Source organism: Rhinoraja longicauda, chromosome 1 (assembly GCF_053455715.1).
Source record: "Rhinoraja longicauda isolate Sanriku21f chromosome 1, sRhiLon1.1, whole genome shotgun sequence".
In the NCBI taxonomy this organism is placed as follows: Eukaryota; Metazoa; Chordata; class Chondrichthyes; order Rajiformes; family Arhynchobatidae; genus Rhinoraja; species Rhinoraja longicauda.
The window spans coordinates 57056816-57071324 of record NC_135953.1 but is presented as its reverse complement, the minus strand read 5'-3'; the positions used below and the strand labels follow the sequence as shown (position 1 = coordinate 57071324).

Sequence of the window (14509 nt, the reverse complement as noted above, 5' to 3'; positions counted from 1 at the left end):
TGCCCTGAAATGGGGGAACTATGTATAAACACTGCTGTAATTTCTACATGGTGAAACCAAAATGTAGAAAAATACCGTTTAACAAAATCTGACAATGTGCACTTTAACCACATGTGATTTTTTTTCTATTACAAATCTCAAATTGTGGAGTACAGAGCCAAATAAATGATGGGTCTTTGTCCCAAACATTATGGAGGGCACTGAATATTATCCTTCAGAATCCTTACCAGTAACTTTCCTACCACAGATGTTAGGCTTACTTTTCTATCGTTCAAGAGTTTTATCCAAGGTTTAGCAGAGAACACGACAAAGAAAAATGTCATACCTGAAACATTTAATTCAAAGTAAAATCATTGTATGGAAGCACTGATGCAGGGTCTCAAGCCAAAACATGAACCATCAGCTTCCACAGATGCTGTTTAACACACATGTTCCTCCAGCGGTTTATGTTATGCCTAGATCATTACATCTATTGCTAACTCAAGTATAATTTCACTGTTGATGACAATCATTGTGCCTTATTCACTGTGGAGGCAACAATAGGAAGAGAAACTGATAAGAGAACAAGCAACCTCTTTTGCCAAACCTCTTAGATACACAAAGTAAACTTGCTGGTTACATTGGAAGCAGAATTTGTTTAATTCTGATGGATAATGTGAAAGGTGATGAATATCTTGAGCTATTAAAATCAAGCAAATATACCTTATGTAAGTAAGAAACAAATCGGAAGCCTTTATTTACAAAAAGTTTAAAAACAAATAATACCTTGTTTTTCCACATAATTGCTTTAAAAAAAGGTCCATTAGGTTACAGTTCTGTAACATAATGAAAGAACAGAACACAATAATTACATTGTCGTCACACTGGTCAGGAGATTTTGACCCTTTCCCAAGCTCTGAAATCTAATAACTGAATTTTGCAACATGCGATTGATGGTTTCAGGCAAGTACCAACTATTCAGTAAAGGTCTTCCTCCACAGCTGCTCTAGAGGGCATGCAGGATACAATGCATAAGACTCAATAATATATTACATGGAGTTTACAGCTCATATATAATGTACTAAAGGGGTTGCATAGCAAGTCATGCTGCATCAAAACCAGCATTACTCTTAGCTGATGTACTTATGCAATGCTACTTATGGAATTGCAATACTGTAAAAAGACAGTTTGCCCCTACAAAGATTGTTTTTAAAAATTAAATGTTTTGATCCTACTAAAGTAAAATGGTAAATAAAACGGAAATACTGAAATGTTTTTGAGTTTTTATCAATTCTGCCTTGTGTGGTGGTAACATGTTTTGAAAGCCCTACTATAACATGACTCTCAATGCTTTATAATTATGACTGACTTTGCACCATTAGAGTAAAGTAACAATTGTCTATCTCTCCCTCAGGGGTTTACACCACCAGCAACACAAATCCCCCAAAAGTTTTTTTTTGGCTAGTTACCAACTTCGCCGCTAGGTGTGGTAATCGTTCTGGGAAAAGCCTGGCTTCTTAACATGTGCTTCCTGCCACCAGCTGATCCACAGAAATAATGCAATAATCAGCCAAAGGGAGTTGAAGCCTAGTTTTCTACTGGGTTGGAAAGTAGGCAAGCTGAACTTAAAAACACTGGCTAAAATGAGATTAGAAGACAAAAATTGCTGTACTCTGTCTTGAAAAAGGAACTGGTCAGAGAAAATCTTGAAGTTAAAAGCTTCATGCATGCTAGAGTGCTTTTTAAAAAACATTTCAGCGACAACTTTGGAGGAAGCCTTGCTTTGGTGTAACTGATATGCTCCTGCACTGTTGGAATTAATTGCTGCTACTGAGGATGAAAATATTTTTTTGTAACAAAGCAAATGAAGAAATCTCAGAACATTCTTCCGTTGGAAAAAAAGCCTGTTGTGCCATAAACAACATTGCATCATGTACATAATCTGACACTAATTACATCAGTGCTAAGCTGTGATAAGTATAATTTTTCTCTTTTTATACTAAAATTACACTCATTCAAGTTATACTTTATTACAACAATGCAGCTAGAATGTACAAACAGATGTAGTAGCTGTAACACAGTGGGTTGCGAGATGCTGGTTTTGGTTCAGCTAGCTGCACTTCTGAATATGTCAGACTGCGTGTGTACGGGAAACATTCCCAGAAGAATAAAAGAAAGATGTAAGGCAACACTTACAAACTTCCTTTTTTTGACTGCAGCAAATACAAGAGCTTCAGTAATATTGTTCGTTACCAGAAACCAGTAGTGGAGACGCAGTCACACTAAGCCACCAGGCACAGAAAATCCACAAAAACGGTAACTCCATGGTGTGAAGTAGTTCAAGTTTCTGGGCTTTCATATCTCACTTGTGAGAACAAGCAGCAAAATTCCCATAAAATAGAGGAACCAGTCACTCTCTAAAGTGCAAATTTGATGGTCCACAATCCTGAATAGCTAAAATTCCTGTTATCTTTATTTTAAGTGCCACATATTAGATTGGAACGACATTTAACCAGATGATACATTTTATAAGCTTTCAGAAAGAAGAGAGAAAAATAACTGCTTGAAAACTCATCCAGGTAGTTATTTTCCCACTTTTTCTAGCAACTTGTGAAAAAAATGTATGTACTACAAATAGCTGGGGAAATTATAATTACAATGAGTTTCATTACCAAGGCCAGAATGATCAAGGTATTGGCACAAATTTAGTGAACAGAAAGAACAGGGAAATGAAGAAAACCTGAAGGTCTGAGCAACTCAGACATAATATAAAAATCAGATCCAGTATATGTGGCCCAAAAAATTAATCTCCCCATTTCAGGTCAAGGCTGTTGTTTATTAGCTTCCTCTTCATATGCATTCCCCGTGCCATTCTGAACATATGATGAACCAGAGCCAAGACCATACAGATGACCGCAGTACTTGGCATCATCAATGTGATCCTCAAAGAACATCTGGAGGAAAACAAAAGATTAAAGAAAAATCATGAGAATTCACTGAAGAGTAAAATATTCTTCGAGACTTCATACATTAATTAATCTATTTTCAACACCATGATGTCAAAGGGTACTGTGGTTAGGTTAACTATTTTGAAGATCAGCAAAAGTTTTTAGCTTTTCATCAACTACTGTTTGACCTGATCACAGTTCATTATTTACCGTCCACTTTTTGTTTTGATAGTCCTTCAGAAAAGCCAATCAAAATTTTCATGAAAATAAATATTACTCCCAATATCAGGCAACTGAACAGTACTCTCATCAGCTAGAGTGTGGTTTCTAGTGTTACCTCCCATCTACCTCAATGGAGAACTATCTTTAATCAGATATTATCTTGCACTAAATGTTATCCACCGGGTGGCGCCAGCAATGGCTGCCTCGCCAACAGTCTGTCTATCCCTTCTGTTGTTTTAATAGCATGTGTTAAATGTATGTTTTTAGTGTCCTTTAGCTTGTTTTTTTTGGGGGGGGGGGGTTGGGGGAAACTTTTTTAAAATCTCCTACCTCGACGGAGATGCAAGTTTTTTTTCCGTATGTATCTCCGTTCGCACTGCGGCCTAACATCGAGTAGTTTAAGACAATAACTGCAGATGCTGGTACAAATCGAAGGTATTTATTCACAAAATGCCGGAGTAATGCTGGAGTAGTTGGCGGCCTTTACTGGAGACCGACCGCGGGAACTCCAACCGCGGGAGCCTGCGGACTTTAACATCGTGGAGTTTGCGGTCTCTGGTTAGAGACCGACCGGGAGCTCCAGGCCGCAGGAGCTTCGACTGTCCCGACACGTGAGTTTCAACCGCTTCGTCCGCCAGCTGCGGGAGCTTCGATCGCCCCGACAGATGGTTCGACTGCCCCAACCGCGGGAGAATAAAGAGGAAGACAATTGGACTTCATTGCTTCCATCAGTGAGGAATGTGGGGAATGTTTATGTTAACTTATGTAGTTGTGTGCCTTGTTGCTTTTTTTTTGTATGGCTGTAGGATAATTTGCATATCACTGTACCTTAATTGGTACACGTGACAATAAAAGACCTTTGAAACCCTTTATCTTTATCCATGCACTGTGGTCAGCTCGATTGGAATCACGCAGTTTTTTCTATAATTGGATAGCACGCACACAAAAAAGATTTCAGTGTACCTCGGTAGACGTGGCGATAATAAACTAAGCTGCTGGACGAACTCAGGCAGTTGGACCTAATGCAGGGTCTCAACCAGAAACACAAACAATTCCTTCCCCCACTTCCCCGCAGATGCTGCTTAACCCACTGAGTTCCTCTAGCAGTTTGTTTAATTCTCCAAATTCCAGCATCCGCAGTCTCTTATCTCTCCAGCTCTTCACCAAGCTGCTCTGCTCTTCCACAAGTTCCACTCTTGCCCATAGCATTCGCATAAAAAAGGCCATAAATTTCCAGTACATATGTGATATCTATCACAAGAATTTTTTTTAAATGTTATGCATACCTCTCGCATTTTGAAGAAGGCCATTCCTGTTAACAGTGAATCTGATCCTGCTTGATGCTGTGGCCCAATTCGCTCCAATTCCAACTGTTCAGCTACTTCCTGCAAACCACCCTGTACAAGAAAAGCTCATTTAGATATATTACATAATGTATGCATTATTTAAAATTATAAATAGGAACTGTGATTATGGGAAAAAACAAATAATAACTGCAGAGATTTTGTTTTTGCTTTGGCATGGAAATATTCTATCTAAACCAATATCAGTAATGGTGCACAAACAGTAACTCAATACCAATGAGATGTAATCTACCTGAAATGTTAACCCTGCTCTCTCTCCACAAATGCTGCCGAACTGGCTATCTTTTTTCCAGCATAATTGATGGTATTTCGGTAAAATAAAATTCTCATAAGAGTGGACCTATTCCTCTCCATTTAAACCACAGTAACTTTTTTAAAAATCTATCAATTAAGCTAATAAAAGAACTTTGGGGTCCATACAACAAGCATAAACATTCATTTGTAAAGTTATTAAAAGTCTTATTTTCCTAAAAGTTTCAAAATATAATTAACATTTGTGTGATTAGTTGTATAACTAATCCACAGGCAGATTATTGCTAATGATTAATTGCATTAACTGCAATTATTGATCTTGATATTGGTTTATTATAGTACTGAGTTACAGTGAAAAGATTGATTTGCATGCTATTCAGTAAAATCATGCTATACACGAGTACAAGCAAACCATACGCAAGTACAAGAGGAAGTGTACAGGAAAAAAAGAAGAATGCAGCAGACAGTGCTACAGTATTACATAGCATTACAGTTAGAGAAAATGCAGTTAAAAAAACTACAATGAGAGTTGGGAGATCGTATTTACACTATTAGCTTATGAGATGACAGTTCGTTGGTTTGATAGCAGAAGGGAAGAAGCTGTTCCTGAATCTGGTGTAATGTGTATTACCCTTTGCCCAACAGGAGAGGAGAGAAGAAGAAAAAACAGCCCTTTAGTTGGCTGCTTTCCTGAGACAGCGTAAAGTGTAGTTAAAGTCAATGAGAGGCGCTGGGGGGAAAGAGGCTGGTTTGTATGATGCATGGGACTGTACCCACAACTCTCCGCACATTCCTGTGGTCTCAGGCAGAGATGTTGCCAGATTGAGCTGTAGTGCATTCCGATATGATTATTTCTGCAATGCATACACAGAAGTTGATAAATCATTGGAGACATGCCAAACTTTCCTGGTTTTCTGAGGAAGTAGAGACGATGGTGTGTTTTCTTGGCCAGAGCTTCAATGTGGTTGGTTTTCATGATATATTTATCTCTAGGACCTTGAAGTTCTCCTCCATCTTCACTTCAGCACCATTGATATTGACTGGCACGTAAACTCTACCTTATTTGCTGAAGTTAATATTAACTCCTTTGTTGATCAGACATTGAGGGAGAGGTTGTTATCCTAACACCATGTTACGAAGCTCGCCGTCTCCTTGTATTCATTGTTCGAGATTCAGACAATTACATTGGTGTCATCTGCAAACTTACAAATGAAGTTAGAGCAGAGCTTGGCCGCATAGTCTTGAATATATAGGGGGTAAAGTATTGGGATGACAACATATCCTGTTGGAGCATCAGTGTGCAGAATTATCATGGAGATTTTTTTTATCACATCCTCACTGATTGTGGTCTATGGGTTAGTTGAGGATCCAGTTGCGGGGGGGGGGGGGGGTCTGACTCCTATTTTTGGTGCTAAATCCTATTCAGGAGTTTGGAGACGAGTTTGGTTGAGATTATGGCATTAAAGACGGAGCTGGAGTTAATAAATCGGAGTCTGAAATAGTCTATGGCAGACACCCCTCCATTGTTGTCCACATGTTCCAGAGATGAGTGTAGAGCCAGGGAGATGGCACCTGCAGGGACCTGTAATAATGGTAGGTGAACTGCAGTGGATCAAGGCTATCTGAGAGGCTGGAGTTTTTGTGCACCATGACTAGCCTCTGGAAGCATTTCATGATGGTGGATGTCAAAGCCATGGACAGTACTCATTTAGGCATGCTATCTTGCCTATCTTTGGCACTGGGATGATGATGGTCCTCTTAAATCAAATTCATCTAATCTCAGAAAGCAGTTGGGAGAGATTAAAGATATTCATGAAGACTCCTGCCGGCTGGTATGTGCGGGTCCAAAGATCGTGGTTGGAGACACTATCCTGGCTAGTTGTTTTCTGCGGGTTTACTCTCAAGAATAGTTGCATTGGGCTATTGTGTTTCAGGAAAACATGGTCTTCGCAAGCAAGAGACCAGCAGTTCAATTTAATGATGTAACTAATACTCTGACATCTGCTAAAATTATAAACAGAAAGTGAATCCCAAAATTTGCCAATTACTGCTTGCTAGTCGATCAATATTCCATGTGGAATTATAGTTTCTGACTGATGGTAGTGCATTTATAATCCCAATTCTCGGAATCTCAGAACTGGCTCAATTTATCATCAGCAATGGTTTTGTAATTTTAAAATACATACTAGTAAATACATAATAGTCGGCTATTCCCCTTCTAGACATTACCAGACGTGCTTATTTCCAGGATTTGTTACTTTTTACTTCACTTACAACTTTACCAGGTGTTCATACTTTTTTAGTCTTAGATTTTGATTGCTGAAGTATAGTAGAAAGTCTAAACACACACTTGTATTTAACCATACCTAAATATGTAAAGTACAAATTTAATATTACTTTTACACAATCATAAAAGAGCACCCTAGCAGTTAGTCTTTGTGGTAATGCAAACATCAAAGAAATTAATATTGAACAAGTTTGGTATGTATTTCTAAATTTAGTCTTCAGTGACTGTGAAATATATTTTCCCCCAACAAATTTTTCACAAACATTCAAAGACTTGATTTTTGTAGCAATGAAAATCTTTAAATAAACCAACAACAACAAAAAAATAGGATTACAATTTGGTTTAATTACAAAAATACCTTGAGATTTTTGCAGCTTTTCATGAGGTATTTCACATCATAAATTACAGGGAAGAACAACCTCAAGATTTCAAAGAAGTCTGGTTCTTCTTCAGGTAGATTTGAATTGGTAAGTATTTTGATCAAGTAGCCAAAGTCATACCCACTGCAATTAAAATCATATTTCAGTTACTAAATTTTCTTTTCAATGATAAACATTGGTCGATGCATTAGTAGTACTGTACTCTGCAAATAGTCCATTCAACTGTGCAATGATGGCCTTGGTATATTCCATGCTGATTTTCGACTTAGTAGCATAGGTTGCTCTCCCACACACAACAGATGATATGCAAGGGAAAAAAGTGGATGTTTCCTCTTAAAATGATCTTTAAATTCTTAAATGCTGTCAAAAATTCAGGAGAGTTGTCAGAATTTTTTTTTTCATACCAAAGCGTGGAATTCTCTTCCATAAAACCAGCACATGTTAGTTCATTTCATACTTTTTAATTAGTGATCAGTGTAGAACCAAGTTAGGATGATGGATTTTTAACAAAATGGATCAACCATGATCTCACTGAAGTGAATGTCATTGAATGGGGTTTGGATTGACTACTCCTGTAGAGTCAGTCATACTTTTGATAACCGATCCCAATATCCATGAACATAACATAGTGTGAAATTTTCTTGGGCAATTCTATTGTGAAGCGTCTTGAGATGTCTAGCATTAAAGACACCATATTTGTAGAGAGATGTGGTGGTTTACCACCTGGATTTGGTAGCCTATTTCTAAGTCTATCTTTCACCACTGCTAAAGAGTCAGATGATGACAACATACACAAAAAAAATCTAAAGAGGGATGGTGGAACCAGAGCAGCAGGTCAGCAAATGTAGTGATTCACTTTTTACAATTTCACAATTCACAAAGCTTTTCACTGTACCTCGCTCGGTACATGTGACAATAAACTAAACTGAAAGTGGATTAAGGGGGAGGTAAGGGTTGGACCAAACAAATCTAATGGGAAGAACATACAATGGACATGGTGGGACTAACGGACTGAAGTGTGTTTATGATGTGGAGGGATGTACAGGAGGTGGAGGAGTTGCTCAATTAATCAGGGAGAATGTCACAGCTGCACCTTGATGGGATCTACTAGAGGGATCATCCACTGAGGTAATATGGGTAGAGCTAATAAATAAAACAGGTGCAATCTCTATAATGGAGCTATACTATACAGGGATCAAAATACACAGTATATACAGAATGTATACGTTTTTGGTGTATTTGCAAGCAATCAAAGCATTTTGTTAGTTTAAGCTGCATTAAGCCATGGACCAACTGTTAAAACAGAGTAGGGCAACTGAATTGCTGCTGAAATTATGGGACTAAGTGGCAGGAATCAACTTTACTAGATTGGATGCTGTACATATTATAGAAAGTCTACAACAAAAGTCTACAATTCATTCTGTGACAAATCCATGAAAAATGTGGGGAATTGCAACAAGCACTGCCATTTGATCCCATAATATTAGAAAATCACAGAGAATTATGGAGCATCCATAAATGTAGCTGTCCTCAAAAATGTATCATGCTCCATTTGTTCTGCAATTGCATGCAAACAGTGACCTCCACCAACAGATTCAATGTAGACCCAATCTGAATGAAGATCTGAGTCCAGCAAAGCTGCATCGTTGCACCAACTGTCACTCTTACACACTGCAACACTTTACCTCGCTTCCAACAATCTTTGTACAGTAAGAGTTAATCTGTAGAGTAAGTAGGAAACTGAACAACCTTTGCTGCTTTCCATTGCAGAACACAAATCATTCTGACCTCAGTTATAGAGTCACAAATGCAGGTGACATTTATGCCTCTTCACACTTACAAACCAAGTGCTAAAGCACCACCAGCTTCTTTACTACAGCATACTAAAGATAGGTTCCGCATGTGTAAATCAAAATTGTTCACCAACCTACCCCCACTACACAAGAGTTTTGTGACAGTCAGGATCTACAATGAGACTCTGGTCAACATGGATCATTTCCCAATCCTTGGTGCCACCTATGAGCAATCGCAGATGTCACTGATGAAATCTGCTGTACCTCCAGAATTTGGCTGCCTCAGGAAAATACCAAGCCTTAAACTCAGCACCAAGTTCACATTCTTCAAACCTGCAATGATTCTCCTTCCTCCGAGGTGCACTGGAGGTACGAATAAGCTATAATAGGCATTTCATAGCACTAAAATGCCATCAATAAAGAAGCCTTTACAAAATTCTCCAAATGCATTAGCAGGATAAGTGAACCAATGCCAGTAAACTATCCCAAGTCAACATCCCTAATACCGTGGCTCTGATCAGGTTAAGACAACTCTGGTTGACATCTGCATCAACTGAGCACCTGACAGCAGATTTTTAAAAACAAAGAATTCGAATCCAAGCTCCTTCAGGGTTCTTCAAGTGATTTAGAGGAAAAAGTTAAATAGCTTCCCACTAGCCTATAATTTAATTCACTCCAGTGAAGAATTTATTGACGATGAAGCAAAGTACTAGCACAGAATTAATAGGGTCGGTGCGATGATATATAAGCTTTTGACTCAAATCTGCTCTCGGACTGAATGTCCTCAAGCCTCTGTGAAAAAAAAGTAATATTCTCAACTAGTCGAGTCAAATTTATTGCCGTATGCGCAAGTCTGGTGAGGTACAGGTACAATGAAAACCCTGCTTGCAGCAGCAGCGCAGGCACATAGCTTCAGGGGGAAAAAATGCACATAAATTACATATAAATCCTGCAAGGGGTTGAAAAGAAAACAAAACTGCAACAAAAAAAAATTAACGCAAACACACTTTAAAAAATCCATGGTAGTGCAAAGGTGGTCAATAGCATGGAAGATTGCGGGAAGACAAGCAAGTGTGTCTCAAATATTCCTGATAGAACCGTGAGAAGAGCAAATCTGAACAGCAAGAGCATACAAATAATCCATCTGGCCCACCTAGCCAACCCATCAAATTCCACCTGTAGCAGATCTACTGATCAAGCATAGGACTTATTTGCCACATCACAATCTACAGATCAGTGGAGGATGCAAGTCATCTTCCATACTTTCTTGTATTCAAAGTTACTCACTGCCTATTTCATCTAATTTACATACTTCTGATTAAAAATCTTTATGAACCTTGAGGAACTTTTACTCACCTGTGGAATGAAAGCCACTTGACACCTTCACATAATACCACACCAGACGTCATAAGAACTTCTGCAAAATACATTGTATCAATTCCTTCCTCCTCATGTTTTTTAAACTGGATACCAGATGTTGTAAGGAGCTCTATTGAGTCTTGAGCATACATGTCCTCCCTAAAATAAACAATAAACCTTTAAGCAACAAAGAATGCAAGTCCACCAGAAGCAGTACATATCATATAATAATGGGTAATCAATTATCAAAGGTGTGTCATTTTTACTAAACAAATGCACTTTGTATAGTTTTAAATTATGACAATTAGAGTCATACAGTGTGGAAACAGATCAACTTGCCCACACCGGCCAACATGTCCCAGCTGCACTAGTCCCACCTGCCCAAGTTTGGCCCATATCCCTCCTAACCTGTCTTATCCATGTACCTATCTAAGTGTTTCTTAAACGTTGTGATAGTACCTGCCTCAACTAGCTCCTCTGGCAGCTCATTCCATACACCCACCACCCTTCATGTGAAAAAGTTACCTCTCAGATTCCTATTAAATCTTTTCCCCTTCACCTTAAACCTGTCCTATGGTCACCTACTCTGGGCAAGAGACTATGCATCTATCCGGTCTATTCCTCTCATGATTTTATACACCTCTATAAGATCACCCCTCATCCTCCTGCACTCCAGGGAATAGAGTCCCAGCCTACTCAACCTCTCCCTATAGCTCAGACCCTTGAGTCCCGGCAACATCCTCGTAAATCTTATCTGTACCCTTTCCAGCTTGACAACATCTTTCCTATAACATCGTGCCCACAACTGAACTATTACTAAACAGAATACTCTAAATGGGCCTCACCAACGTCTTATACAACTGCAACATGACCTCCCAACTTTTATACTCAATAGTCTGATTGACGATGGCCAATGCGCCAAATGCCTTTATGACCTACCTGTGACTCCACCTTCAAGGAACCATACACCCGCACTAAACAGCAAACTTTTAACCAAACAATCATGTGCAAGACTACCAGATGCAGTACATTTTACTTCTACAACTTGCATCTCGTCATTTACTTTCTACCTATTGAAATTTAATGAAATTTGGCACAAATATAAGCTGATCCAAGAATCTTCCTGAACAGAACAAACTCCAAACTAACCCTGATCAAGTGGTTTCAAATTCCCATGAAGTGAGACATGGCACATCAGTCAATATATTTTTCCACCATTGCCTACCAGGAATTACAGTCTGCATTTTCCACAACATGATTTAGTATCCACAAGATAGACACAAAACGCTGGAGTAACTCAGCATCTCGGGAGATGAGGAGTGACGTTTCGGGTCGGGACCCTTCTCCAGAGAAGTCTTGACCCAACTATTTAATCTAATTAAATCTAATCGAAAAGTCACCTATTTCTTATCTCCAGAGATGCTGCCTGCCCCACTGTTACTCCAGCATTTTGTGTCTATCGTCAGTTTAAACCAACATCTGCAGCTTCTTCCCACACATTTAGCATCCACAAACTGATTCAATGATTTTGTCGCATGAGAAGTCTCCATTCATATTTGAACCTCCGATCTATTGCCCGGTTATGGCTTGATTGCCAAATGTGGCAAAATTGAACTAAAATTCAGCCAAAATAGTTATTTTTCTCCCTATTTCAAAATTCTCACTTTATTATTTTGACAGCAAGGTCACAGTGATGATTGTTTAGAAAAGTACATTCTGTTATGTCATATTCCACTCAGAGTTTTGCTAACCGTAAAAATATATCTTGATAAACATTCTATTATTTTATGCAGAGACCGAATGATCAGAATGAAATAAAAAAGCCCCGTTACAAAAACTAGTCTATGTATTGTAATAGATCCTTAGTTGTACTTACGTGAGATTAAATTTGAAATTAAATTGCCATGTAGAGGTGCCTAGAGGGTACTCGCCCTGTTCATTTACAAACGTCAGCCCCAGCTGTATAATCTTCAGTAAATCCACATTACAGCGCAACAGTTGGTACTGATAGTCTGCATTGCTTCTGAATTCGCCAATTGGCCGTGCTACAACACCCGGAAATTCTGTGTCCTGGAAATTTAGTTTAAAAATGTAATCAATAATAAGTACAAATGGTTGGTTAGTGCTTTGAAATCAACAAATAATCCTCCTTCCAGAAGCGTAACGACATATTTAAAAGTAGCGTACTACATGATGCAGCAGAAACACGAGTCACTGCAACAAAAGAACCAATGTATACACTGCTACCTCTCTCTTCATTAACCTGTCAGGTGGCTCCCTGGTTGCAGCAGATAAATAAAGTATACAGTCTAAAAATCTGCAAATTTGTTTTGTATGATAACTCATTTGTACACCTTTTAATGGCAATATTTATGACATTCACCTCAATAAGCTTTTATTCAAGGAAAACCTTCAATTCATTCCCAATACAAACTAGAATTATTGGTTGGTAACAGTTCTTAATTGTCCCAGAAGTTGGATTTCTGGTATTCAAAACCTGTGGTTACAATGCAATGAACTAAGATTACACCTCGCCGGCAAATATAGTTGACTATTTATTTTCCACTTTCATAATATACTTTATTAGCCAAGTATATTTTGCAACATACGAGGAATTTCATTTGCCATACATTCATAATGATAAAAAGCAACAGAACACACAAAACACATTTTAACATGAATATCCACCACAGTGACTCCTCCGCATTCCTCACTGTGATGGAAAGCGAAAAAAAGTTCAATCTCTCCTTTCTTTGTCCTCCAGCCTTGTAAGATTTGAGAAGTTTTCCCTCATTCTGCAATCAACACCAAACCAAAGAGCTGCAGTTTGGACATTTTAAACGGGAGACTGGGGCTGATAGCGGAGAAAGGCTGCGGTCAGTTTACCAAGGGATGTCACAATCTGTGGGTCCTAAAATGGCCGCAGGACCTCGTGACCAGCCACAAGAGCAAAAACCTTACAGCCCAGTCTCTAGGTTTCTGCAAAGCCACGGCCAGAACAATGGATGGGTATTGGCCATGCAGAAACCTGCGAAACCAGGTCGAAGTCCAGACACTGGGGCGCTGACATCAGCATACTCACAATGCCCCAAGCCGACCTACACAGTTAATCTCGTTAAGGGGGCACAATAGCCCATAGAAAACTACCTGGTAGGTGATGGGAAACCAGTTAAACCCATCACCTCGCAACGAAATACCAATTAACACTGTCTGGCCATCCCCGGTACCCCCGGTACCCCCGGACATAAGCGCAGATCAGAGAGAAAACTCATACATATCTTTTAAACAAAGAGATCCCAAGATCTGGCGGGAGATAGGACAGGCCAGAATTAGTATAACTGGCCACGACTTTTGGGTTTTAAACTGATGCAAGACTCAAGTTAAACGGATGCAGGAGGAAGAAAAGACAGAGAAGTCAAACGGATGCAGGAGGAAGAAAAGACAGGCAAGAAGAAGCGAAGTGCAAGAGAGAGGAACCGGCACGCAACTCGAGAAGAAATACTGCAAGAAAACCTGTAAGGAACGCAAGAAACGGAAGGAAGAAACTCAGGGGACAAGCACGACCCTCACGGAAAGCAGCGGAGAAGCAGCACGAACAGCCAGTAACCCCAGTAATAGCCCCATGGTGAGCATGTACCCCAATCCTGCATATCCTGGACATAGTTTAGTGTAGAGGGGAGGGTGGTTTGAATAAACGTGGGTGTGTAAAGGAATATGTGTTGGTCAATTTTGCGATGTGTCGTACGTTCCCCATCTTACAGTCGTGTATATGTCTTGTAGAACTGTGCGTTTTAGAATTCAGAGTAAAAGGTATTCGTGTATATGTCTTGTAGAACTGTGCGTTTTATGATTCATAGTCAAAAGTATTCATGTAATTCGGTATGTGTCTTATAGATATGTCTTATAGAACTGTATAAGTATTCAT

General features: G+C 39.1%; 2 protein-coding genes across 3 annotated transcripts in view; one reads left to right on the top strand and one right to left on the bottom strand.

The window, feature by feature from the left end:
- Positions 1-14488, top strand: part of zdhhc2 (zDHHC palmitoyltransferase 2) — an 87087-nt gene extending 72599 nt beyond the window's left edge. The window contains exon 13 of the mRNA XM_078398022.1: positions 13349-14488. The gene's annotated coding sequence lies outside the window, so the exon portion shown is untranslated. The remainder of the gene's footprint in view (positions 1-13348) is intronic.
- LOC144592864 (CCR4-NOT transcription complex subunit 7) overlaps positions 695-14509 on the bottom strand; it is a 28741-nt gene continuing 14926 nt past the window's right edge. For both annotated transcript variants that reach the window (XM_078398054.1, XM_078398045.1), the window contains exons 3-7: positions 12461-12654; positions 10582-10743; positions 7411-7555; positions 4436-4546; positions 695-2933 (exon numbers count right to left, since the gene is read on the bottom strand). In XM_078398054.1, coding sequence (XP_078254180.1) covers positions 2802-2933; positions 4436-4546; positions 7411-7555; positions 10582-10743; positions 12461-12654 — 744 coding nt within the window. In that variant the 3' untranslated portion in view covers positions 695-2801. The remainder of the gene's footprint in view (positions 2934-4435; positions 4547-7410; positions 7556-10581; positions 10744-12460; positions 12655-14509) is intronic.